The sequence below is a fragment of the Daphnia magna genome, linkage group LG8, assembly GCF_020631705.1.
Source record: "Daphnia magna isolate NIES linkage group LG8, ASM2063170v1.1, whole genome shotgun sequence".
NCBI classification, from domain to species: Eukaryota; Metazoa; Arthropoda; class Branchiopoda; order Diplostraca; family Daphniidae; genus Daphnia; species Daphnia magna.
In genome coordinates, this window is record NC_059189.1 from 10,840,989 (window position 1) to 10,865,371 (window position 24,383).

The window sequence follows — 24,383 nt, forward strand, 5'->3', positions numbered from 1 at the left end:
TTAAACCAGCCGTTTCAAAAATTAACGAAACAGTGCTGTTAGCGCAACAACTTAATTTAGGGTTTTTAAGGATTAAATCAAAAACTATAAGACCAATAGGAAAATAAACCTGATTTTCGTGATTTTCATTCAATTTTGATTCGAATTCATGTATTTTAAGCAAAATTTTAAATTTGGCCAAAAATGAAAAAGTGGGAAGGGTATAGCCTTCCCACTTTTGTCAAAATCTACCAAAAACGACATCTCTTGAAATTCTCCAAAAATCACACGGAATAATCGAAATTGAACGCTGATTTCGATTTAGTTATTGGTTTTCTCGTTAAACCAGCCGTTTCAAAAATTAACGAAACAGTGCTGTTAGCGCAACAACTTAATTTAGGGTTTTTAAGGATTAAATCAAAAACTATAAGACCAATAGGAAAATAAACCTGATTTTCGTGATTTTCATTCAATTTTGATTCGAATTCATGTATTTTAAGCAAAATTTTAAATTTGGCCAAAAATGAAAAAGTGGGAAGGGTATAGCCTTCCCACTTTTGTCAAAATCTACCAAAAACGACATCTCTTGAAATTCTCCAAAAATCACACGGAATAATCGAAATTGAACGCTGATTTCGATTTAGTAATTGGTTTTCTCGTTAAACCAGCCGTTTCAAAAATTAACGAAACAGTGCTGTTAGCGCAACAACTTAATTTAGGGTTTTTAAGGATTAAATCAAAAACTATAAGACCAATAGGAAAATAAACCTGATTTTCGTGATTTTTATTCAATTTTGATTCGAATTCATGTATTTTAAGCAAAATTTGAAATTTGGCCAAAAATGAAAAAGTGGGAAGGGTATAGCCTTCCCACTTTTGTCAAAATCTACCAAAAACGACATCTCTTGAAATTCTCCAAAAATCACACGGAATAATCGAAATTGAACGCTGATTTCGATTTAGTTATTGGTTTTCTCGTTAAACCAGCCGTTTCAAAAATTAACGAAACAGTGCTGTTAGCGCAACAACTTAATTTAGGGTTTTTAAGGATTAAATCAAAAACTATAAGACCAATAGGAAAATAAACCTGATTTTCGTGATTTTCATTCAATTTTGATTCGAATTCATGTATTTTAAGCAAAATTTGAAATTTGGCCAAAAATGAAAAAGTGGGAAGGGTATAGCCTTCCCACTTTTGTCAAAATCTACCAAAAACGACATCTCTTGAAATTCTCCAAAAATCACACGGAATAATCGAAATTGAACGCTGATTTCGATTTAGTTATTGGTTTTCTCGTTAAACCAGCCGTTTCAAAAATTAACGAAACAGTGCTGTTAGCGCAACAACTTAATTTAGGGTTTTTAAGGATTAAATCAAAAACTATAAGACCAATAGGAAAATAAACCTGATTTTCGTGATTTTCATTCAATTTTAATTCGAATTCATGTATTTTAAGCAAAATTTGAAATTTGGCCAAAAATGAAAAAGTGGGAAGGGTGTAACCCTTCCCACTTTTGTCAAAATCTACCAAAAACGACATCTCTTGAAATTCTCCAAAAATCAGACGGTATATTCGAAATTGAACGCTGATTTCGATTTAGTGATTGGTTTTCTCTTTAGACTAGCCGTTAAAAAAATTAACGAAAACAGTTCTGTTAGCGCACCAACTTCATTTATGGTTTTTAAAATGTAAATGAAAAATTATAAGACCAATAGAAAAATAAACCGGATTTCCGTGATTTTCATTCAATTATAAATCTAAATCATGTATTTTAAGCCAAATTTGAAATTTGGTCAAAAATGAAAAAGTGGGAAGGGTATAGCTTTTCCACTTTTGTCAAAATCGGCCAAAAATGACATCTCTTGAAATTCTCCAAAAATCAGACGGTATAATCGAAATTGAACGCTGATTTCGATTTATTCATTGGTTTTCTCTTTAGACTAGCCGTTTAAAAAATTAACGAAAACAGTTCTGTTAGCGCACCAACTTCATTTGTGGTTTTTAAAATGTAAATGAAAAACTATAAGACCAATAGAAAAATAAACCTGATTTCCGTGATTTTCATTCAATTCTGAATCTAAATCATGTATTTTACCACTCACTTATACTCATACTCTTCTTTCTTCTTACCAGGCTTCAGCATCACTCAGAGGATGACCAACATCAATGTTTCTTTTTACTTTCTTTGCAAGACACTTGTTGGTTTCAGACATCAATGCCTCTAATATTCCTGTCCACACAAAGCAGGAAAAGCTTCTTGGCTCAAGGGTTATCTCAAGCAAGTCCAAAGTCATAAACTTCCGAGAGAAGAATTTTTTTTACCGTCTAATACTATAAATAATAAAAATTTAGCTAATTTATTGTCACACGAGTTGTATTTGGACAAGAACAAACGAATACAACAAGTGATGACATCAATTCTAAACAATGGTTTAACTCAAACAAAAGGGATAACCATTACCAAAAGTTGGAGAAGCGTCTGAAGACCTCTTGGGAAACCAGGGAACTCCTCTTACGGAGCCCAGCTCCGGGAGCTCACCCGATGGAGACTCATCTAACGCAGATTCGGGGCAGCGTTTTATACCGTCGCGCGAATTACTCCCCTTCCGGACTGCATATCTGCGTATCTTTCTTAGAGCGGACTTCTCCCGATAATTTCTTCACCACGATCGCAGCGTTGTCCAAGGAGCGGATGACTCATCTCTGTGAAGAGATAACCAATCTCCCTTTTCACCCGCGACAATATCAACATGCCATAGAGTTGTATGTTAAAGCAAACTGCAAACTAAAAATACTGTTGATAGGTTTTTTTATGCCTATTTATACAAACCAGCATTGTTTAGTTCAGGATAGAAGGGCAGAAATTCTCAATATTTTCCATTGGAATGTTTTCTCTGGGATTGATGTATTCACGATGCACACTGTGTGTAAAGCTGCTGATAGTGACCATACCTGAAGAAACACATTAATAATGAAGGTGTGTGCAAAAGCAGAATCCTTGTGGTTGGCATGAAGATATGGTAAATTTATATCTAGTCGAAGAAAAACCATGGATATAAATTTAAAAATAACAGTAATTAAAATGCAACATGTGATAAACAAAAGATACGCTCAAAAAGTCTAAACTATTCTCAGATAGAATGTGTTGTTTACCGCTGACTAATTATATTGTTGCAATTGCACTGTTTGTTTGTCTCGAGTCACATGTAACTCATTCCACGGTTGGAGATGCAAGATTAATTGTTGAAGGAAAAAATACTGCTAAAACAAAACAAAGTCCTTGAGGCACTCAAGGACTTCACCTAGCTGCCAACAAAGTGAGACATTATGGCATGACTAATTGGATAATGCCTTAAATACCTTTATTAATCAATACGCTCACCAACGGAGCTTTGTTATTGTGCAACGCTCATCGAGGTGCAAACACGCGTACACTTCCAACGTGCGTGTCAAGATCTCGTCAAGTTGTCATTCATTAACTATACAATGCTGATCGAAATCGGCCTAACAATCGATCGATAAATTCAATATGTTGTAGACTCCTCCTCCCTTGAAGGCGTCGTCTATCGAAATCGCTACATGGCAGTACAAGTTGTTTATTTATTTGCTAAATAAACGGACAACTATTAAAAAGTGGATCAAACGGCGTTCCGTAGTTGCCCCTTTATTTACACTGACGACCATGATCGAAACAATGGAGCTCACACGGCCTGTGAAAAAACCTGTCCGTTGCCGGGCGACGCACAAAGCCTCGCCTTGAAAAATAACTTCGCGGCCTGATTTTTCCCTATCTTCATGACCGACGCGCCATCTCTCTGAAAAAAATCTCCAGAAATGTCGAGTCGCTCTTAGATTGCTCCGCATTCCTTTATTGTTGAGCCGATAATTGACAGGACCCCTTCGTTAATCTCCGCGTTATCTCCTCTACAACACGACGTCAAGTTTTGCGACGCAGCATCTAAAATAAGAAAACGTATAAAGGATACGTACGAGACCCTGAAATCGACTCGAGTTGGCTGACTAAACTGCTCCACACTCCTTCGTCGTTCAGCCGATAAAAACGGGGACTCGACCGGGAGCTGCTGCGTTATTTCCTCTACAAATGGAGACCAATCTCAGCGGCACAGCATCTAAAAAAAAAAACGAACGAAAGATTAGTGCGGACACCCCTGAAATCGCCGCGCCATCAGCGCCATCTCTGGGGTAAAGTCTCAGAAAAAGTGTCGGTCGATCCACCGGTCGTTGTAGAAAGGTAAGGGTGCCTGTATCAGGGGGTTGGGAAATGCGAGTTTTGATAGAATCCCTATCGGGAAATTCTATGCCAAACAAAATCACGTATAGTTTTGAACTACTGAAGATTAAGCTAAAATGCTATGCTTTCCTACTTCAAGTTCTAGCTCATTGTAAAAAAATCGTTTTGTAAATTGGCCACCATTCGCAGAAAACGCGCTCTTTAAAGAAAAAAACCCGTTAATTTTTACCCTTTAAGAAAAACCCGTTCCATTTGGTCCGGGCCACAGCCCAGTCACAAGAAACAGCAAATTTTTTATTAAATCATAATTTTGTGTTGGTTTGATTTAACACAGGTACCGGCTTGTATCCGTCTAAATTAAGGCAGGCTATGGTTCCGATCATAACGAAAGACGAATGCACGCAAATCTACAGCCAACCTAACGAAATTACTAGCAATATGCTGTGTGCTTCTGCTAGCCAATCGGATTCGTGCCAAGTACGTAAAAATCATTATAGAGTCCGGTTTTGAGATCGAATTAATGAATCATGCAAACGAAAATGTTGATGAATTTCCGTGTACAGGGCGACAGTGGTGGTCCGCTCGTCGTGCAATCTGACGACGGTTCTTGGACCCAAGTCGGCATCGTTAGTTGGGGATACGGTAATATATTTGAACATTTTTCTTAATTAAAACACGTTAAATGATCGACTTTGTTAATTACGAAATTAAATTTTGGTGAGATTTATTCATGACATTTTTGGTGTGTAGGATGCGCGGATCCAGAATATCCTGCAGGTGTGTACGCGAACGTACCAGGGCTATCGAGGTGGATTAACAAATATATGGGGCAGAAGTGATTTGCATATTTTATATACAAAGTTTATATATTCTATATACACGATTCGGTTAGTGGAAAATGTATTATTATTTTTCTTTGACAAGCGCTTATTTCTATAATTTGAAATCGTATATAATGTTTCGCACCACAGTTTCAAACGCATAACGGTCGACTGAGTTGGAAATTTAAATAGGCTAAAAAAAAAGACCATCAATCTGTGGACCAATATTCCAAATCAGGCCAAGATTTATATATACAGTCCTACGTGCAAGTTTCTTTAGCAGGCAAATGGGTCTATATCCTTTTATTTCGTTTGGACGGAAGGGATACTATGGTGCCTACCATACCCTCGCTTTCTTTCTATTCTTCTCTTCCTCTACGTTTCTGTCAATTTTCCCACTTTTAATGTTGCACCTTTTCTGCGGGTTGCAAAGAAAGAGAAATTGGTATAGCATAAAGGGGGTACGGTATGCACCATACTATCCCCTCCATCAAAAAGAAATAGAAGGATATAGACCCATTTGCCTGCTAAAGAAACTTTCACGGGTGGCTGTATACGTTTCAGTTACGATGAAACGAGCGAGTGCATGTCTGATGTCAATTTCTTTAATAGAACCTGAAGGTACACAAAGACCCCAACACCAGATAGTTAGAACAGTCCTAATATGTACCAAACCAGTGTCCAGTTTGGGGAATTCAAAAACAAAGGACAAAAATCAGACGTTTAGGTTTTAAAGGTTATAATAGCAATGGTCTATTAAACCAGTTCTTCCATTGTCTATTCGGGTTTCGATTTTTGGCGACTTTTACGTTTGGCGATAAAATCCACGTCACGTCATGGTTGACAAACAAGTAGGGGGTTTCCCTCCTTTTTTTTGAGATTAGAAAAATTGGGAAGAAGGTATAGAAATTGCAAGCGATGAACTTGAACATATAGAAGAATAATTGAATATATTTTACGAGAGTGCACAAGTGAATAATAAAGCTGTACATAGTCATTGAATATGTCCTTCTATGGCGTATATGTTTTCTTCGCCATAATATATCTCATATATTCAGTTGTGATTCCTGACTTGCATGGCAACTCATTTTTACCTCACCTGAAGGCACAAGTTGATGGTGAAGGTTACGAGGACGATAGTTGATTTATAATTATAAACAAGGGTGGCAACGCATTGTTGTACATATAAGCAAATTTAAGGAACTGTTGGTTGAATCCTGTCTTTTGAATTTTTTGAACTGCGATTGATAACAGACGTATTCGTTTTTGTCAAATTGCCAACTCAGTTTTGTCAAAAGACCAAATTCGGATCACGTGTGTGTAAGTGAATACAAGTCTAACGAGATTCCAATAGGATAAGGTTAATCAAACACTGAACATTCCACTTGAATAATACCTTTTATGAAATGAAATTACCGGTATTACTCTCACCAAAACCAAATCAGTCGCTTCGCAACAGCTTCTCTTCTTCTCAATATATAACATTTATGGCGTTGGGTGGTTCTGATTTATTCATCAGAAGGGCAAAAAGAGACAATGATCGCCACGAAAATGAAATGCTGCAACTTGCAACAAAATAATGCAAACGTCTGCAGTGCCCTGATAAATAGAAGGCATCGCAGAAGCGTCTTACTCTCTCACTAGCAGAGTTTCAACATCAACCACCGGGGTAAGTTAATTGTTTATATAATATATTAGCAAGATAAAAAATGATGAGTCTGTTTTAATGTCTTGCAGTGATGAAATGTACAATAAAATTCATTGATCGTCTACATTATATTATGTAAATATAGGTGTATCAAGTCAAAGGGATGGGAATGGGAATTCAAAAAATATGTGATTTCGCAGCCGTTTTCGTGGCAGCTGCTGTCATTCTTGTTAGCATCACGTGCCCGGCTAACGGCCTCATTTATCGTACGAGCGACGCCTTTGTTTTCGAAAGTAAATATAAATAATATTTTGAATTCTGTTGAAAATGGTCATTTCTATACAGCATAAAGTCCAACAGAAATATAACGAATCAGATTATTCAAAGTAGCCTAGCCTAGACTTTAGCCAATTTTTAAATGTTAACTTAACAAATCCACAGTCGATCGAGCGGCAGATGGCTCCTTTACTCCTCAGTTTTTCCCAAAAAGCCAATCGGATTTTTTGCCAATCAAATTTTTCCTGGATGGCGGCCGTATCCCTTTATCACAAATCCCTCTGCTGGTCGGTTCAACCAAAAATGTTCATTCGTATTACACCATGCTGGGCCTGCATCCGCAACAAGAGCTGAATTTGTACAACTGGCTGCCTTATTACCCGTTCGTGTATGCCCGTGCTGCTGCTGCCCCGACGAGAAATTCGAGCAACGATCAGCAAACATTCAATCGCCAATCCAAACAGGGGAGTATTCCTTGTGGCGTTGGACCCAATACCAACCGCATCGTCAATGGCCAGGAAGCTGTTGCCAATTCGTGGCCTTTTGTCGTAAGTTTTGCGTGTACTACATCACCTATAAAAATGTCCACCAAAGACATTGACTGCTGTATATATTAAGCGCTGATGATCTTAGTGAATTGATGATATATACAGGTGGGCTTCATGACGCAAGGCAGTGGCGTAGTCGATTGTGGCGGATCTTTAATTTCGGAAACTAAAGTTCTGACAGCGGCCCATTGTTTTGTACAGTAAGATATATTATATGGCGTCTATATTATAGTTAATACTTTCAATTCATGCATTTAATCAATGCTGCCTCTAAATTTACTTATAGCTATTAATCTTTTTTGGGGATGATTGATCTCCGTTTGCTTATATGTGTACAGGATGTCGCTGAATCAATTGTCACAGAAAGTTGTGAAACTGGGCATGCACTACACGGGCAACAGTGCGGGAGTACCGGACGATGCGCAAAGGACGATGAGAATCAAAAGCGTGACAATTCATAGAGAATATAATGGAGGAAAATTTGTAAGTGCCGCGTTGTTTCTTATTGCATATATGTAAGAATGGATGCAAACAAGTTGAAACAAGGAACCCATTATTATTATTTTTTTTTTCCGTAAAAGTTGCATTCCAATTTATGATTGGTCGCAACAAGGTCCGAGCACAAGTGACCGATTCTTTCTTTTATTCTTTTTTCTATTTTTTATTTTTATAGAACTACGATGTCGCTGTTGTGACAATGGAGTCACAATTCACCGCCGTCACCTACTCAGAGGCCATCTCGCCCGCCTGTTTGCCGCCAGAAAGTGCCAACGTCGATGAATACGCCGGAAAGGATTCCTTCATCATGGGATGGGGTGATGTCAGATCCGGTATGTAAACAAAGAAATTGCTAATATAAGAAATTAAAGCAATAAATCTTTCAAATATAGGAATATAGCTAAGTAAAAAGATATAGCTCTATATAAAACTATAATTATTTTTATCTCAATCGTTGAGAAGCGTCCATATTTTGTCATATATATAATATATATAGTTTTATACGTTATTGGTTTGATTGCGGTATAACCAGGTGCCAATACGGGTACGTCTAAATTAAGACAAGCCATCGTTCCAGTCATAACGAACGACGAATGCAAGAAAATCTACAGCCAACCTAGCCAAATTACTGACCATATGGTGTGTGCTTCTTCTCGTACATCCGATTCATGCCAGGTATTAAATCTTTAGAGTCATTTTTCAAATTGAAATGTAATGAATCATATATCGCCAATGAAATTTCGTTATGTATAACTCAAAGGGAGACAGTGGCGGTCCGCTAGTCATCAAATTTGACGACGGTTCTTATTACCAAGTCGGCATCGTTAGTTGGGGAAGAGGTATGACATTCTTTTTCTTATTTATTGTTATTAGAGGATATAAAACACGCTATAAATGATCGACATCATTCTTACACGTGTATATATCAGATTAAATTTGTGACAGATTCATGAATGAGAATATTTTTCATCTCTACAGGATGCGCGAATGAAGCATTTCCTGCAGGCGTTTATACGTACGTACCACGACTAGTGAGCTGGGTTAAAAAATATATGTAGAATCGATTCGATGCGAACGATCGCGCATATAGATCGAAAGATTCCGGGAAATGGGAATGTTTCTTTCAAAGGCGCTTATTTATGACAGCCGAAACCATGATGTTTTAAATGTATTCTGTCGTTCTTCTGAAAACATGCAGAATATACTATTATGGTATTAGAAAAATCTTTCTTAAAGAAAACGTGTTAAAATACACATTTCACTTATACAATTCTTTTCTTATAGTCCTGAATGAAATTAAAATTTAAAAAATACTGATGAAGCTGGTGAAACTACCATTTCATTTATTTTCTATCATTTTTTTTCTGTTTTCGCCATTGCGAAGCCCGACTTGTTCACAAAAAGTTGAGCTTAAAATGATTGACTTGGAATTCGATAGAACCGAACCTGCTGCTGTAATACAAAAATAAACGCTGCTGATTTCGAATGAAATGTTATAGTTTTCCACTATTGAAAACTTTTTTTTTTAATAAAACAGAATCAAAGGAGGTTTTATCGCAACCCCTTTATCAATTCGGATATCTGATAATGATCAACTATATAGGCTATATAAATTCAAAGTGGATGGTGCCTTTATTAATGGGAAATGGTTTGTCACCTATATCTAATGCAGGTTCCTTGAACTAAATGTTGTTAATATAGGAGAGTTCCATCGACAACAACTCTGCCAGTCTGTTTTTTGAACTGATTTGTCCTCAACTGAAAGCAGCAGGAAGATTGATTAGATTAGCTATTTAGTAGAATCACATTGGATTCAGAAAACTGATGATGTGTGTGTGGCACACGGAATTATCGTCCATCGTTATTGACAAAGAAGGCGATCGCCGATCGGTGACTGAACTTTCTAATCTATAATGGAATTTTGAAGGACAGTCGTGAAGAACGTACCGATGAATTAGTTTTTGTAGTTCTACTATATGAGAGACCTTGCTTGGCTACTAAAGTTGATCAGTATAGACTATCTAATTTGAAAAACAGGCAGCAGGATTGAAAGGTTCTGGAAGGTATAAACTAGCAGCCGGAACTAGTAGCTGGAAGGTATATAAAGATGTAAAAAATTGGCATAATTGCACTCAAGATTAAATTTTTTTCCGTATAAGTTCACCAGCACCACACACAGCACACACATGCGTATTTATTTGGTAAGTTAATTCGAAAAGGCGACGCCCCTAACAGATAGCAGAAATGAGAATAAAAATGCAACGTTTGTCTTGGTGGCGGTGACATTGAACCCTTATTTGGACTATACAGCCAATGCTGCGAATTGTAATTGATTCAGGTTCGCTGATGAAGGTCAACGATGTTACAATAACAACTATATTATAGCATACCTTTGATACAACATGTAGTGACAATGCTATGAAACCAAAATTGTCGTCGTGCGAAACCAGTTTTTGTAATCAATAACATTTGGGGTTGATAAGTTTTTTTATGCGTGAACGAGAAAAAAAAATCTATAAAAAAGAGGAGTCCCTAATATATGCGATGGGTGGGGACGCAAACGTCCGTATCACCCTAATAAAAAGCGCGTTATTGCAGCAAAAAAAATCAGAATCGGCTCGTTTAGCAGCAGAAGAAAATCGTCTCCGTCGTGGAAGCCCTTCGAAAACATCGGTGGTGAATTACGGTAAAAAACTTTAACATAAATTAAATGAATTTCGCTATATTTTCAAGTTTTAAAAAGAATTTAAGTATAATGTTGCAAAGCAAGTATTAGGCTATATATATTAAATATTTGATAAAACGTGTTCCAATATTATGTACACGTATATATGTGCTGCAATAGAAGTTCAAGAATACATGGGAATGATGAAAGTCAATGAGTTTGCAGCCGTTTTCGTGGCAGCCATCGCCTTGCTGGGCCAAGTCCATGGCCGCATTTATCAGACGAACGACGCCATCGTTTTCGAAAGTATGATCACTTTAACTAAATACATTTTTATGCCATTTAACTATATTAAATAAAAATTTTATCGTGTCGTTGTTAAATTGTTTTATACATTTCTGTTAATGTTGCTGCAACAACAACAATTATCTAAGTTAGTCTAACACAATTTTTTGTTCTTCGATTGATTGAATTCTAACAGTCGACCGGGCATCGGATGGCTCTTTTCTTGCAAAGAGTTTCCCGCTTAGCCAATCAGATTTGATGCCAATCAAAAATTTCCTGAATGGCGGGCTAGTTCCAAATTCACACATTCCGTTCGTCGAGCCGATCGCAGAAGTGAATTCGTACAGCATCGGCCTGCATCCGCAGCAGCAAGGCCCGATTTTTTACAACTGGTTGCACCATCCTTTCGTGTATGGTGGAGTCTATGCTACTCCGGCAATCGGTTCCATCAGGGCAGACCAGACACTCAAACAAGAAACCAAACAGGGCAGTATTACTTGTGGCCGTGGACCTAATCAAAATAAGATTATCAGTGGCACGGAAGCTGAGAAGAATTCTTGGCCTTTCATAGTAAGCTTTTTTGTAGCACTTGATATGATGAGCAACAAGATAGAATGATTGTAAAATTAAAAACCACTTGATCTTCGTGTATTTCTTGTATATAATAGGTAGGTTTTATGAGACCTGGCAGTGGGATAGTCGGTTGCGGCGGATCTTTAATTTCTGAAACAAGAATTCTGACAGCAGCCCATTGTTTTGAACAGTAATAGATTTTGGCGTCTAATTATATGTTTATTGATGCACTTCATCAACAGTTGCTTCCAAATTATTTATAATGATATATTATTCTCGGTTGATTTGATGGTTATAGAATGTCCATGTATCAGTTGTCGCAAATTGTTGTGAAACTTGGAATGCATGACCTTGGAGACGGTGGTCAGCAAGGGGATGACGCGATAATGACGAGAAGAATCAGTCGCATAGCACTTCATAAAGCATATCATAACAGAAATTTTGTAAGTTCCGATGTCTATATATTCTTCTTGAATTTATGCTTGAAATCAGTTGAAACATGTAGATAGACGCGACTTCTTCTAAGTCGTTTTTTTGTCTTTTTTTCAAGGCATTGTGTTCTCGTCTGAATTTTCTTTTTTCTTTGGTCGATTTGTAGGGATTCGATATCGGCATTATAACAATGGACTCGCCCGTCACTTACTCAAAAGACATTTCACCCGTCTGCTTGGCACCTGCAAGTGGTGAACCTGACGTCTACGCAGGAGAAACTGCCTCCGTCATGGGATGGGGAGATCTACAATCCGGTATAGGCTATTACGTATGATGAACACATCGCCAATAAGGCGTGTTGTCAACCAACTCATTTTCAAATAACCAATTTAATTTACTCTAACCCAAAAAAACAAAAAGCGGCTGTTTCTGTATCAGCGTAATGTTTTAATTTGATTCACCTAGGGGCTAATGCTGGTTCGCGAAAGCTAATGCAAGCTCAAGTTCCGATCATAACGAACAACGAGTGCAAGCAGGACATGGTACAACCTGTCAATATTTTTTTCAACCACTGGCTGTGTATCAGGACCACTGATTCCAGTACATGCCAAGTATGAAGCGTCGATTAATTTTGAAATAGTGTATTTACAATCAACTAAACAAGCGAAAATTCGTTCTATATTACCTTTATTTAAAGGGTGACAGTGGTGGTCCGCTAGTTGTGCAATCTGAGCCGGGCGGTGCATGGTCCCAAGTCGGCATCGTCAGTTGGGGATATGGTATGGAACTTTCATTATTGCCCTTTTCACAAAATCGAATTTGTTACATTTAGCTATATACGTATTGCTTTTTCCGATCTTTTATTCATGATACGTTTTTTTATGTAGAATGCAATAATGCGGATCACCCTGTTAGTTTTTTCACGAGGGTGAATTGGCTAAGAGGATGGATTAACGGAAACATGAGGGATTGATGGGCGTGATTATTTACACATCGTCACGCGTTCCAAAGGCTACATATGACACGACACACGGCGAAATGGCAAACCTGTTTGGAAAAGTGCATAACTCTGAGATTCGAAAAAGATCGCTAAGTTTTGTGCCTTTATCCTTCATGATTTTCTCGGTTTCTATTTAAAAATTCAATTGCTGATTTTATTTGAAGCAAAAAGTAGCAAGTTTCTTTTGTTGTTCTGCAACTATCTTCTGTCTCGGCTTATAGCTTTCTAAATTTTTCAAAAAACAAATTTAGATCTGAATAAAAAAATTGCAATTCAAAACATTTAACTGATGATTATTCATTTGATTTTCTTTCTAACAAATTTCTTATTGGTTGTATTAGGTGTGGCACATTGGATTGTCCACATCATCGTTATTTTAAAAAATGGCCATGGATGACTATGAAGGGCATCTATACCGTGTAGAATACTAACGAACTAGTTGAATGATCTTGATCGGGCAGATAAACGGTGCACCGAAATACCCGCAGCGCACAATCAAAACAACCCACACAAATTGGGTCGACCAGCGACCCAAGCAACGCGGGGGGCTCAGTGCTAGTGTAACCGGGATTATAACTTTGAAACCGATTTTCTCGCGGCAAACTTTACCTGAAATTCAAAATCCTCGCTCAATTTCAAAAAACAAATTTTAAAAACAGGACACTTTTGCCATTTTTGGCTGCAGGCATTACTTTCTGTGAATTGATTTCAGGTATTATATAGGCTTCCTGACGCTTGACAATATTTCTATAACCACCACCTGTTCTAAAACTGCTTTTTCACGCGTTGTTTCTGTAATATTTTTTTATATTATACATTCATCAAAATGAAATGTTTATCATTTTGCAAAAGGAATAAAAATTCGTTTTTTAATTCATTCCTTGACAAAGTTAACGTCCATTTAGCTTCCAGGGACTGTTTGCGTTATATTAGCGCCACTTTAGAAGTATGTAGACACTGTAGCAGACATGTTAGACACATGTCTGACAAAACAAAGTCAGCATTTCTTAAGAGTTTATTCAACAAGTCAAATAAACAAGCCCCGATCGCTTGACACTTATGATGATTGGCTTCAGGCGTTCCTACTAGGAAAGGTTACGCCATCAAAAACAACGCTACGAAACCGGTCCACAGACCCCAGCCGTTTCATCCCGCGGGCAAGTTCTGGCAAGCTCTTCCTGTTCCCATCTTGGGGGAATTCCCCCAGCACGAGTCTCACGCTGTGTGGAACGCTGTTGTGCTGTAAGATACCTGGCACACATCCCCATGATGGACCCGTCTACAAAAAGCAATCAGTACAGTAGAAACGTTCAGAGTTCTTATAGCTGGCCACATTACCATCCGTTGATGTACGGTGAAGCGCGTGTTGAACCAGAGTCACCTCCTAATAGCGAGAACCGTACAGCACAATGCGGTGCTTGGCCAGCTGGTAGGTCTACCCATCAACGTATTTTCAGTGGAGTGGATGCTCTTCCAAATTCCTGGCCTTTTTTTTTTGAAGTTTCGTGTGTAGGGGAGAATGCATTGAGACACTTTTTTATTTTTTGTATCCCTTCTTCTATTTTACCCATTTCCGTTAGGATCATAACTGCGCGCATAATGAGAATTTCAATAAATTAAGTAAACCTATCGCGGATTTATAGTTTTTAAATATATTTTTATGTTTATTTCATATTTTTTTGTATTTTTCGTATTTTTTGCCTAAAAATATTGGGGTGTACGAATATTTTGTCGAGTTGACAACCCCCAGAATATATGATAGACCTTGCCACTAAAGTTGGTCAATTGTCGAATTATAAAAACGGGAATGATATTGCATGGTTCCGGAACGTAAACTGTTAAGATGCAAAAAAATGGCGTATTAAAATTGCACTAAATATTCTATCGTTTTCGGTAAGTTCACCAACACAAACACACGCATTGTTAACATCGTATACTTTTTATTTGATAAGTTCATTCTAAAAGGCGTCGCCCCAAGCAGATAACTTGAAACGAGTTAAATACAACGCTTGTTTGGTGGCGATGGCCTTGAAACCTTATTTAGAATATATTATTGATGCAAATTTTAATTCATTTAGAGTCAGTGATGAAGGTCAGCGAAATACAGCAACTAGGATACCTTATTTGATATTAGTGACATCGTCAATGTTATGAAACCAAAAATGTCGTTATACAAAACAAGTATATTTTTTTTTCAATAACTTTTTGAGTTTCCAAAAGTGAGCGAAATAAATCTTTAAAAAAAGAACTTAACACATGCAATGGGTGGGGACGCAAACGTCCGTATGCTAGCCGTAATAAAAGGCGCGTTATCGCAGCAAACAAAATCAGAATCAGCTCGTTCAGCACCTGAAGATAAACGTCTCCGTCGCCGAAGCGCTTCCATAACATCGGTGGTGAATTGCGGTAATATTATAAAACACGAATTAAATAGATTTTGCTATTAGTGTATTTTTATGTTAGAAAAAGAATTGAAGTATCATGTTGCAAAGCAAGTATTAGGCTATATTAAATATTTGACAGAACTTATTCCAATATTATATACAGCACGTAATATATACGTAGCCTATGTGATGCAAAAGAAGTTCAAGAATACATGGGAATGATGAAAGTCAATGAGTTTGCAGCCGTTTTCGTGGCAGCCATCGCTTTACTGGGCCAAGTCCATGGCCACGTTTATCAGACGAATGACGCCATCGTTTTCGAAAGTATGATCACTTAAAAAAACATATTTTTATGCCATTTCACTATTAAATAAAAATGTTCTCTTGTCATTGTTAAATTGTTTGATAAATTTATGTTAATGTTGCAACAACAACAATTATCTATAATGTATAGGGTCTATAATACAAATTTTTGTTCTTTGATTGATTTAATTCTAACAGTCGACCGGGCATCGGATGGCTCTTTTCTTGCAAAGAGTTTCCCGTTCAGCCAATCAGATTTTATGCCAATCAAAAATTTCCTGAATAGTGGCCTCGTTCCTAATTCACACATTCCGTTCGTCGAGCCGATCGCAGAAGTGAATTCGTACAGCATCAGCCTGCATCCGCAGCAGCAAGGTCCGATTTTTTACAGCTGGTTGCACCATCCTTTCGTGTATGATGGAGGCTATGCTATTCCAGCAATCGGTTCCATCAGGGCCGGCCAGACAATCAAACAAGAAACCAAACAGAACAGTATTCCTTGTGGCGCTGGACCGGATCAAAATCGGATTGTCAGTGGCACGGAAGCTACTCCGAATTCTTGGCCTTTCATAGTAAGCTTTTTTGTAGCGCTTTATATGATGAGCAACAAGATAATGAATGTAAAATTACAAACCGCTTGATCTTCATGTATTTCTTGTATATAATAGGTAGGTTTTATGAAACCTGGCAGTGGGTTAGTCAATTGCGGCGGATCTTTAATTTCTGAAACAAAAATTCTGACAGCAGCCCATTGTTTTGAACAGTAATAGATTTCGGCGTCTAATTATATGTTTATTGATGCACTTCATCAACAGTTGCTCCCAAATGATTTATAATGATATATTATTCTCGGTTGATTTGTTGGTTATAGAATGTCCATGTTGCAATTGTCGCAATATGTTGTGAAACTTGGAATGCATGACCGTGGAGACGGTGACCAGAAAGGGGATGACGCGATAATGACGAGACGAATCAGTCGCATTGCACTTCATAAAGCATATAATAACAGAAATAGTGTAAGTTCCGATGTCTATATTCTTCTCGATTTTATGCTTCAAATGAGTTGAAAGATGTAGATAGACGCGACTTCTTTTAAGTCGTTTTTTTGCCTTTTTTTCAAGGCATTGTGTTCTCGTCTGAATTTTCTTTTTTCTTTTGTCAATTTGTAGGGCTTCAATATTGCCATTATAACGATGGACTCGCCCGTCACTTACTCGAAAGCCATTTCGCCCGTCTGCTTGGCACCTGCAAGTGGTGAACTCGACCTCTACACCGGAAAAAAAGCCTCCGTAATGGGATGGGGAAGGACAATACTCAGTAAAGGCTATACGCATGGGCGTATGGTTGGCAATGTGTCCATATTTATATGAACACATTGCCAACAACGCGTGATCTCAACCAACTCACTTTCAAATAACCAATTCAATTTACTCTAACAATAAAACCAAAATGGCTGTTATTTATGTATCAGCTTAATGTTTTGATTTGATTCACATAGATGTCATTGTTGGTTCGCAAAAGCTAATGCAATCTGAAGTTCCGATCATATCGAACGGCGAGTGCAGGCAGAACATGCCAAGTACTGTCAATATTGTCAACCACATGCTGTGTGTCAGTGCTGCTCAATCCAGTACATGCCAAGTATGAAGCGTCGATTAATTTTGAAATAGTCTATTTACAATCAACTAAACAAGCGGAAATTCGTTCTATACCTTTATTTAAAGGGTGACAGCGGTGGTCCGCTCGTTGTGCAATCTGAGCCGGGCGGTGCATGGCACCAAGTCGGCATCGCCAGTTTTGGACCGTTTGGTATGCAAATTTCGTTATTGCCGTTTTTATATACGTGTTGTTTTTTTCCGATCTTTTATTCGTGATACGTTTTTGTATGTAGTATGCAGGGATCCTGATTTCCCTGCATCTGTTTCCACAAGGGTAAATTGGCTAAGAGGATGGATTAACGGAAACATGAGGGATTGATGGGCGTGATTATTTACACATCGTCACGCGTTCCAAAGGCTACATATGACACGACACACGGCGAAATGGCAAACCTGTTTGGAAAAGTGCATAACTCTGAGATTCGAAAAAGATCGCTAAGTTTTGTGCCTTTATCCTTCATGATTTTCTCGGTTTCTATTTAAAAATTCAATTGCTGATTTTATTTGAAGCAAAAAGTAGCAAGTTTCTTTTGTTGTTCTGCAACTATCTTCTGTCGGCTTATAGCTTTCTAAATTTAAAAAAAAAAAAATTTAGATCTGAATAAAAAAATTGAAAATCAAAACATTTAACTGATGATTATTCATTTGATTTTCTTTTTAACAAATTTCTTATTGGTTGTATTAGGTGTGGCACATTGGATTGTCCACATCATCGTTATTTTAAAAAATGGCCATGGATGACTATGAAGGGCATCTATAGCGTGTATAGGCTACTAACGAAATAGTTGAATGATCTTGATCGGGCAGAAAAACGGTGCACCAAAATACCCGCAGCGCACAATCAAAACAACCCACACAAATTGGGTCGACCACCGACCCAAGCAACGCGGGGCCCAGTGCTAGTGAAAACGGGCTTACAAGTTTGAAACCGATTTTCTCACACCAAATCTTACCTGAAATTCAAAATCCTCGCTCAATTTCAAAAAACAAATTGGAAAAACAGTAAAGGCTATATAGCCTTCCCACTTTTGCCATTTTTGGCTGCAGGCTTTCTGTGAATTGATTTCGGGTATAGGCTTCCTGACACTTTACAATATTTCCATATCCACCATCACCTGTTCTAAAACGTTTTTTCACGCGTTGTTTTTGTAATACTGTAATATTATACGTTCATCAAAATGAAATGTTTATCATTTTGCAAAAGGTATAAAAATTCGTTTTTTAATTCATTCCTTGACAAAGTTAACGTCCATTTAGCTTCCAGGGACGTTTGCGTTATATAAGCGCCACTTTGGAAGTAGTCTAACATGTCTGACAAAACAAAGTCGGCAATTATTAAGAGTTTATTCAACAAGTCAAATAAACAAGCTCCGATCACTTGACACTTATGATGATTGGCTTCAGGCGTTGCTACTCGGAAAGGATACGCCATCAAAAACTACGCTGTACGAAACCGGTCCACAGACCCCAGCCGTTTCATCCCGCGGGCAAGTTCGTGCAAGCTCTATACCTGTTCCCATCTTGCGGGAATTCCCCTATGACGAGTCTCACGCTGTGTGGAACGCCGCTGTGCTGCAAGATACCTGGCAAAGTATTAATTTCAGTTCTTTGTTCATCTTGTGTTGTGCTTTTTTTCCCCGCCATATACTTATATAATATAGATATACAGGAAAGAAAACAACACAGCGCGCTTAGGTGTTCAAATTTCGGTACTAAATAACCTGATTGAGTTGCTAAAACATCGAGAAAAGTGGTAGGTGCGTTGTTCCTAATACAAGAGGTAACTTAAACCGGCATGAAAAATAAAGTCCTTGGCTCATGTCACTGACCCTCGCTCAATCCAAATAATTTGGATTCCATAATGAATGCACGTTTGACTTTGATTGAAATGAAAAGGCCAACCGAACCGAACAGCTTTATACACGTTGTCTGCTGTGCAATGACATCTTTAATGTCCTCAAACCTTAGCAGTCGTCAAAGAAGGGATGACAACAACTTGGATAGCATAATAATATCGCCAATTTCATGAAAACAAACTCGTCGTTACGAAACAAGTTTTTCCTCTTCATTAACTCTTTTTCTTTTCTTTTCAAATAACGATTTTATATATCCCCTCGATTAAAAGCGTCTGAGTCTTATTTTTGTTGATTTGGATTGGAATATACAGTATATACAGGCGGACCTATATATATTAGTTCCACTGCATTAGGCCTAGGCTATATAGGACATGAAGCTATACCGTTCCGACTTGGACGGACGACGAATGCAAGGAAATCTACTGAGATCATGGCCAAATTTCTAACCATATGCTGTGTGCCCCTATACTATAGTTCGTCCGGTGTACGTTTATATATACCCGGTAGGCCTATATATGAATCGTATAAAGTCAATCATATATGATTCATTGTTAAAATTTAAAATTAAAACATAATACAAGCGAAATTTCGTTATCCACCTATATCAAGGGTGACAATGGCGGTCCACTCGTCGTTCAATCTGAGGAGGACGGTCTTTAATACCAAGCCGGCATCGTGAGTTGGGAAAATGGTATGTAGTCTATTGTAGTATATACTGTAGCTTTATTGTTTATTGCATGAAGCCCTTTTATACGTCTCATCGAAGTTGTTGCGCGTTCGCCACAGCACGGCGAAATGGCAAACCTTTCTGCATCATGCAAATTAAATGATTTCTATTCAGAATTGAATGGTAATCACGGAAATCAAGTTCATTCTTCAACAAGCCTAATACTTTTTGAATTAAACGTAAAAAGCACAATTATTAATGAGTCAAGTGTAAACAAGGACAGAGAAATCTATATACAAATGTACGCTGTCGAAAACCAAAATTGATGTCAGTATTCTAATTGAATATTGCTTATCCACGATCCTTATTGAGAACAAAAAAATTCTAAATTCAATTTGGTTAGCCCCAGGATCTTTTTTTTTTTTAAGCGAGTTCATGAAAAACTTTTGATCAAATGCAAGAGCTACGCTAAATGCTGCAGAAAAATCCCCGCGGTTCAACCGTGGGGATTGTTTTTTGTTTTTGGCTTTTTCTTTTCCTGTTTGTCTGGTGTTTAAAAATTCTTGTCGCCTTTCGTTCTTGTCGTCTGTGCAACTCTCGTCGCTCCAACTGAAATGAGACAAGAGGATTGAACAGGTTATGCAGAAGAATCTGGATTCAAAACATTAGATACTTGACACACGGAATAGTCTATAGCCTATTATAATCGTTATGGACAAAGATAGCGAATGGTTTGAGAATTGAACTTGAAACTTGAAACACACACACACATTGATAAAATCCTGCTTTTAATTTGTTGCAAAGAAGTAAAGAAAACATAAATAAAAGAAAAAAGGCGTTGCCCCTTAACAGATTTAAACTTGTGGCGATCTATATATGACCAAACACAACAGTGAATACAAATTTTACTTGGTGCGGGCGAGACGATGAATGTCGACGCGATGGCAACAACAACTGGAACACCTTGGGTAAGAACATATGGTCAAACCAAACGCGTTGTAGCAGTGGACAAGACAAGACGCGGCTAACTGAGCAGAATAAAAACGTCTCCGTCGTGGAAACCCTTAAAACACATCGGTGGTGAGTAAATAGCCTATATAAGCAAAACAAGAAGACAAAGTGAATAATTTAGCTATAGTGATATTATTATTCCAAGTTTAAAAAAAATAATAAAATCTATTATGTCACAAAGCAAGTGTGAAATATTTGACTAAACTGATTCCATATTATTACACACATATATATGTGCTGTGGTATATATATAGTGAAAGAATAATAGGGATGTTGAAAGTCAATGAGTTCGCATCAGCCGTTTTCGTGGCAGCCATGGCTTTGCTGGGCCAAGTCGATGGCCACATTTATCAGACGAACGACGCCATCGTTTTCGCGGGTATAACTTTACTATAATATATGCAACGTTTAATAACGTTCCAATAATAACGCAACGAAATCTTCAACAATTCATTAATTTTATTATAATTTCTTTTTTTATTATTCAATTCATTAATTCTAACAGTCGACCGGACGTGGGATGGCTCTTTTCTTGCAAAGAGTTTCCCACTTAGTCCATTGGATTTTGTGCCAATAAAAACGTTCCTGAATGGCGGCCTTGTGCCTAACTGGCACATTGTCCCCTCGGCTGAGCCGTCCCCATCACAAATGAATTCGTACAGCATCGGCCTGCATCCGCAGCAGCAAGGCCCGAATTTTTACAGCTGGTTGCACCATCCGTTCGTCTATGGCGGAGCCTACATAGTTCCGGCAATCGATTCTAGGAGCGGCCAGACACTCAAACAAGAAACCAAACAGAACAGTATTCCTTGTGGCGCTGGACCTGACAAGAGTAGCATTGGCGGTGGCGAGCAAGCTGTTCCGAATTCTTGGCCTTTCATGGTAAAGCTTTTTTGCACATAGCGCTATAGTCTATTATACATATAATTATAGCAATAAGATAATGATTGTAAAATATATAAAAAAAAACGCTTGTTCTTCGTGTATTCCTTGTGTAATAGGTGGGCTTCATGACGCCTGACAGTGGCAAGGTCAATTGTGGTGGATCTTTAATTTCGGAAACTGAAGTTCTGACAGCGGCTCAATGTTTTGAAAGGTAATAGCCTATATATACAAGATAGACGTACTGTACTTACTTTAATGGATGCCCTTGTTCATCAGCAGTCGCTTCCGAATGATTTTTAATGATTTATTTTTTATTTGGTTTACTTGTTTGTATACCTGTATTAGAAAGTCCGTGTTTCAGTTATCGCAAATGGTTGTCAAACTTGGGATGCATTACCGTGGAGACGGTAAATACGAACCGGATGACGCGCTTGTGACCAGAAGAATCAATCACCTGGCAGTTCATAAAGCATATAATACCGGCAATCGTGTAAGTTCCGCTGACAGCATTCTTGCTGTCGATTTCATGCTGATGCAACAAACGAGTTGAAACAAGTAGTCTATATACATATAGTATTAATACAGATCAAGATCAGGATTTCTTCTTTTTTTGCTTGTCTATATTTGTATGTAGTACTTTGATATCGCCATTATAACGATGGACTCGGCCGTCGCTTACTCGAAAGCCATTTCGCCCGTCTGCTTGGCACCTGCAAGTGGTGAACTCGACGTCTACGCAGGAGAAACTGCCGTCATTTTGGGTTGGGGAAGGTTAGGAGACGGTATGTATGGGCTAATAACAATTTCATCAATTGAAACAAAAAATTGAATTAATAGAACAAAAAATGAACAGCTCTTTCTGTATATATGTCAGCTTAATAATGTTGATTCGATTTGCGACACACAGACGAGGACTTTTCGCCTACGTTAATGCAAGCTAACGTTCCGATCATGACGAACGAGGAGTGCAGGAGAATCTACACGGAGCCTGGCCAGATTCCTAACCATATGATGTGTACCTCTAGTGCTTTATCCGATGCGTGCGAAGTATATGAATCGCAGAGTCATTGTGAAATTTCATATATTAATCGTCCTGGCCAAATTTCGTTTGCATATACAGGGTGACAATGGCGGTCCGCTCGTCGTGAAATCTAAGGAAGACGGCGCATGGTACCAAGCCGGCATCGTCAGTTGGAGACGTGGTATGTGGAGTTTTCGTTATCGGCTTTTTATGTTTTGTAATGCTTGTTTTTAACGAAATTGTGTTCATCATTCATGATCCCTTTTTATATGAAGGATGCAAGAGTGCGACTTATCCAGCAAGTGTTTACACGAGGGTGAATTGGCTAAGGGGATGGATTAACGGAAACATGAAGAATTGATTGGCGTGATTATTTATACATTGTCACGCGTTCCAAAGGCTACGGCGAAATGGCAAATCTTTTTGGAAAAGCAAATCATATAGCATAAATAACTCTGAGACTGGAAATCGCGACATTGGGCTGTGCAATAAATAGGCTATTGATTTCCTCCCTTTTTTGTTTTGTTTGTATATAGACATTCAATTGATTTCATTCTTCGGATAAAGAACCCATTCGTCATCGGCTTACCTCAAAAAAAATGTGTGAAAAACAAATATCATCCGAGTAAAAATTGAATGAATTTGTTGTTGGAATAAATATGGTTAATATAGGCTATATATATATATATCTAGTAGATAATGATATATTCTTTTGAAAATGGTGCCAATTGACTTGCTGAAGATAAACGTTTTCACTTTTCGTTTCACGTTTCATTTTCATTTATTTTTTGCGATAAACTATATAACGAAAATGAAAATCAATGAAATTTATTAAAATAAAGTGTGCATATTAGGCCCATAGCTATATAACATAACCAAAAAATATAGTCGTTAGATACAGCAGCAATTGGCATGGAAGATTTTATCAAATCCATCCAACGTGTCGTAAGAGGAGTCTTCGCTATCAAGGCTATAGTATATATAGGCTATGTATGTAGCCTAGCCTACTTGACACGGTCATTTATCAATCAGCATTTATCAATCAGTCAGTTGTTTTCGTTCTGAAACGACCAAACATTTTGATATTTATTTGTCTCCTGTTTCGCTTGGTAACGCATTTCAAAACCTGAAGGACAGAACAAATTTGGACAGGTTAATGAGCGAGACGACTGATGATTTTAAAGAAAAAGGTGTGGCACTGTCAACTCTTATATTGCTTATCGCTTTACCAGAAAAAATGCTAACGGGTGACTGAACTTTGATTGTGCATTTTTTTAAAGGTCATTTGACGTAGAATGATAGACATACAGGCCATCAGCCAGCCGTTGCTGTGGTCATCTGATCCATTTTGCTACTGATTAAGTCCATAAAAATCAAATGAAGGAACGTGAATTCGCATTCTGACGATTAAAACACGCAAAACTACTCACGAACTGATGGGGCAAACGAAATATTCTGAATAGATTGAATCAATTCCTGTACAATAGAAACAAAACAAAAAACAGAAACATACAAAAAAAAAACACCAAGAAAACTCGCAAGGGCGTTGTCCCGAACCATTTGAGACAAAATAGGGAAACCCCCTGAAAATGCAATTCTTTTCTGATGCCAGTGACATT

General features: G+C 37.8%; 5 protein-coding genes and 1 long non-coding RNA gene across 9 annotated transcripts; 5 read left to right on the forward strand and 1 right to left on the reverse strand.

Moving 5' to 3' along the window:
• Positions 1-2,626: 2,626 nt before the first annotated feature.
• On the reverse strand, positions 2,627-3,596 carry LOC123475311. 2 transcript variants are annotated; one of them, XR_006650349.1, is made up of 4 exons: positions 3,342-3,596; positions 3,135-3,287; positions 2,812-2,933; positions 2,627-2,684 (listed from the first exon to the last, which is right to left on the reverse strand). It is a non-coding gene; the product is annotated as an uncharacterized LOC123475311 (long non-coding RNA). The 2 variants fall into 2 exon arrangements; XR_006650348.1 differs by having other exon boundaries at positions 2,647-2,707; positions 3,342-3,595.
• Positions 3,597-4,533: 937 nt separating this feature from the next.
• On the forward strand, positions 4,534-5,153 carry LOC116923865 (trypsin-4-like). Its single transcript, XM_032930436.2, has 3 exons — positions 4,534-4,710; positions 4,797-4,875; positions 4,984-5,153. The coding sequence occupies exons 1-3, from the start codon at positions 4,603-4,605 to the stop codon at positions 5,070-5,072; spliced, it is 276 nt and encodes a 91-aa protein (XP_032786327.2). The 5' UTR covers positions 4,534-4,602; the 3' UTR covers positions 5,073-5,153.
• Positions 5,154-6,605: 1,452 nt separating this feature from the next.
• LOC116923866 (chymotrypsinogen A-like) lies at positions 6,606-9,287 on the forward strand. The gene is made up of 9 exons (XM_045177517.1): positions 6,606-6,723; positions 6,848-6,995; positions 7,144-7,526; positions 7,632-7,726; positions 7,865-8,009; positions 8,200-8,356; positions 8,557-8,699; positions 8,785-8,863; positions 9,003-9,287. Exons 2-9 carry the CDS (start codon positions 6,866-6,868, stop codon positions 9,080-9,082), a joined length of 1,212 nt encoding a protein of 403 aa, XP_045033452.1. The 5' UTR covers positions 6,606-6,723; positions 6,848-6,865; the 3' UTR covers positions 9,083-9,287.
• Positions 9,288-10,558: 1,271 nt separating this feature from the next.
• Positions 10,559-13,265, forward strand: LOC116923860 (chymotrypsin B). Of its 2 annotated transcripts, none has more exons than XM_045177784.1 (9): positions 10,559-10,710; positions 10,870-10,995; positions 11,171-11,544; positions 11,643-11,737; positions 11,846-11,990; positions 12,146-12,293; positions 12,445-12,590; positions 12,677-12,758; positions 12,867-13,265. In XM_045177784.1, exons 1-9 carry the CDS (start codon positions 10,569-10,571, stop codon positions 12,950-12,952), a joined length of 1,344 nt encoding a protein of 447 aa, XP_045033719.1. In that variant the 5' UTR covers positions 10,559-10,568; the 3' UTR covers positions 12,953-13,265. The 2 variants fall into 2 exon arrangements, with proteins under 2 accessions (XP_045033719.1, XP_045033720.1); XM_045177785.1 differs by having other exon boundaries at positions 10,873-10,995.
• Positions 13,266-15,305: 2,040 nt separating this feature from the next.
• On the forward strand, positions 15,306-17,947 carry LOC123475268 (chymotrypsin B-like). Of its 2 annotated transcripts, none has more exons than XM_045177786.1 (9): positions 15,306-15,385; positions 15,527-15,687; positions 15,865-16,238; positions 16,335-16,429; positions 16,538-16,682; positions 16,836-16,983; positions 17,165-17,307; positions 17,391-17,475; positions 17,558-17,947. In XM_045177786.1, exons 2-9 carry the CDS (start codon positions 15,576-15,578, stop codon positions 17,641-17,643), a joined length of 1,188 nt encoding a protein of 395 aa, XP_045033721.1. In that variant the 5' UTR covers positions 15,306-15,385; positions 15,527-15,575; the 3' UTR covers positions 17,644-17,947. The 2 variants fall into 2 exon arrangements, with proteins under 2 accessions (XP_045033721.1, XP_045033722.1); XM_045177787.1 differs by having other exon boundaries at positions 15,312-15,385; positions 15,503-15,687.
• Positions 17,948-20,819: 2,872 nt separating this feature from the next.
• Positions 20,820-23,280, forward strand: LOC116923856 (chymotrypsin B). Its single transcript, XM_045177568.1, has 9 exons — positions 20,820-20,927; positions 21,113-21,237; positions 21,364-21,740; positions 21,860-21,954; positions 22,089-22,233; positions 22,378-22,525; positions 22,651-22,790; positions 22,864-22,945; positions 23,040-23,280. Exons 2-9 carry the CDS (start codon positions 21,129-21,131, stop codon positions 23,123-23,125), a joined length of 1,182 nt encoding a protein of 393 aa, XP_045033503.1. The 5' UTR covers positions 20,820-20,927; positions 21,113-21,128; the 3' UTR covers positions 23,126-23,280.
• Positions 23,281-24,383: the final 1,103 nt, after the last annotated feature.

What these genes read in the sequence shown, in the direction of transcription:
- LOC116923866 (XM_045177517.1), top strand. Translation starts at nt 6,866, where the DNA reads ATGGGAATGGGAATTCAAAAAATATGTGATTTCGCAGCCGTTTTCGTG. An exon ending in ATGGGGTGATGTCAGATCCG is followed by an intron (nt 8,357 to 8,556) that starts GTATGTAAACAA and finishes CGGTATAACCAG; the next exon opens with GTGCCAATACGGGTACGTCT. An exon ending in GTACATCCGATTCATGCCAG is followed by an intron (nt 8,700 to 8,784) that starts GTATTAAATCTT and finishes TATAACTCAAAG; the next exon opens with GGAGACAGTGGCGGTCCGCT.
- LOC116923860 (XM_045177784.1), top strand. Translation starts at nt 10,569, where the DNA reads ATGGGTGGGGACGCAAACGTCCGTATCACCCTAATAAAAAGCGCGTTA. An exon ending in CGACGCCATCGTTTTCGAAA is followed by an intron (nt 10,996 to 11,170) that starts GTATGATCACTT and finishes GAATTCTAACAG; the next exon opens with TCGACCGGGCATCGGATGGC. An exon ending in CATCGTCAGTTGGGGATATG is followed by an intron (nt 12,759 to 12,866) that starts GTATGGAACTTT and finishes TTTTTTATGTAG; the next exon opens with AATGCAATAATGCGGATCAC.
- LOC123475268 (XM_045177786.1), top strand. Translation starts at nt 15,576, where the DNA reads ATGGGAATGATGAAAGTCAATGAGTTTGCAGCCGTTTTCGTGGCAGCC. An exon ending in GCAGCCCATTGTTTTGAACA is followed by an intron (nt 16,430 to 16,537) that starts GTAATAGATTTC and finishes TGTTGGTTATAG; the next exon opens with AATGTCCATGTTGCAATTGT. An exon ending in CGCCAGTTTTGGACCGTTTG is followed by an intron (nt 17,476 to 17,557) that starts GTATGCAAATTT and finishes TTTTGTATGTAG; the next exon opens with TATGCAGGGATCCTGATTTC.
- LOC116923856 (XM_045177568.1), top strand. Translation starts at nt 21,129, where the DNA reads ATGTTGAAAGTCAATGAGTTCGCATCAGCCGTTTTCGTGGCAGCCATG. An exon ending in CGACGCCATCGTTTTCGCGG is followed by an intron (nt 21,238 to 21,363) that starts GTATAACTTTAC and finishes TAATTCTAACAG; the next exon opens with TCGACCGGACGTGGGATGGC. An exon ending in TTGGGGAAGGTTAGGAGACG is followed by an intron (nt 22,526 to 22,650) that starts GTATGTATGGGC and finishes TGCGACACACAG; the next exon opens with ACGAGGACTTTTCGCCTACG.
- LOC116923865 (XM_032930436.2), top strand. Translation starts at nt 4,603, where the DNA reads ATGGTTCCGATCATAACGAAAGACGAATGCACGCAAATCTACAGCCAA. An exon ending in GCCAATCGGATTCGTGCCAA is followed by an intron (nt 4,711 to 4,796) that starts GTACGTAAAAAT and finishes TTCCGTGTACAG; the next exon opens with GGCGACAGTGGTGGTCCGCT. An exon ending in CATCGTTAGTTGGGGATACG is followed by an intron (nt 4,876 to 4,983) that starts GTAATATATTTG and finishes TTTGGTGTGTAG; the next exon opens with GATGCGCGGATCCAGAATAT.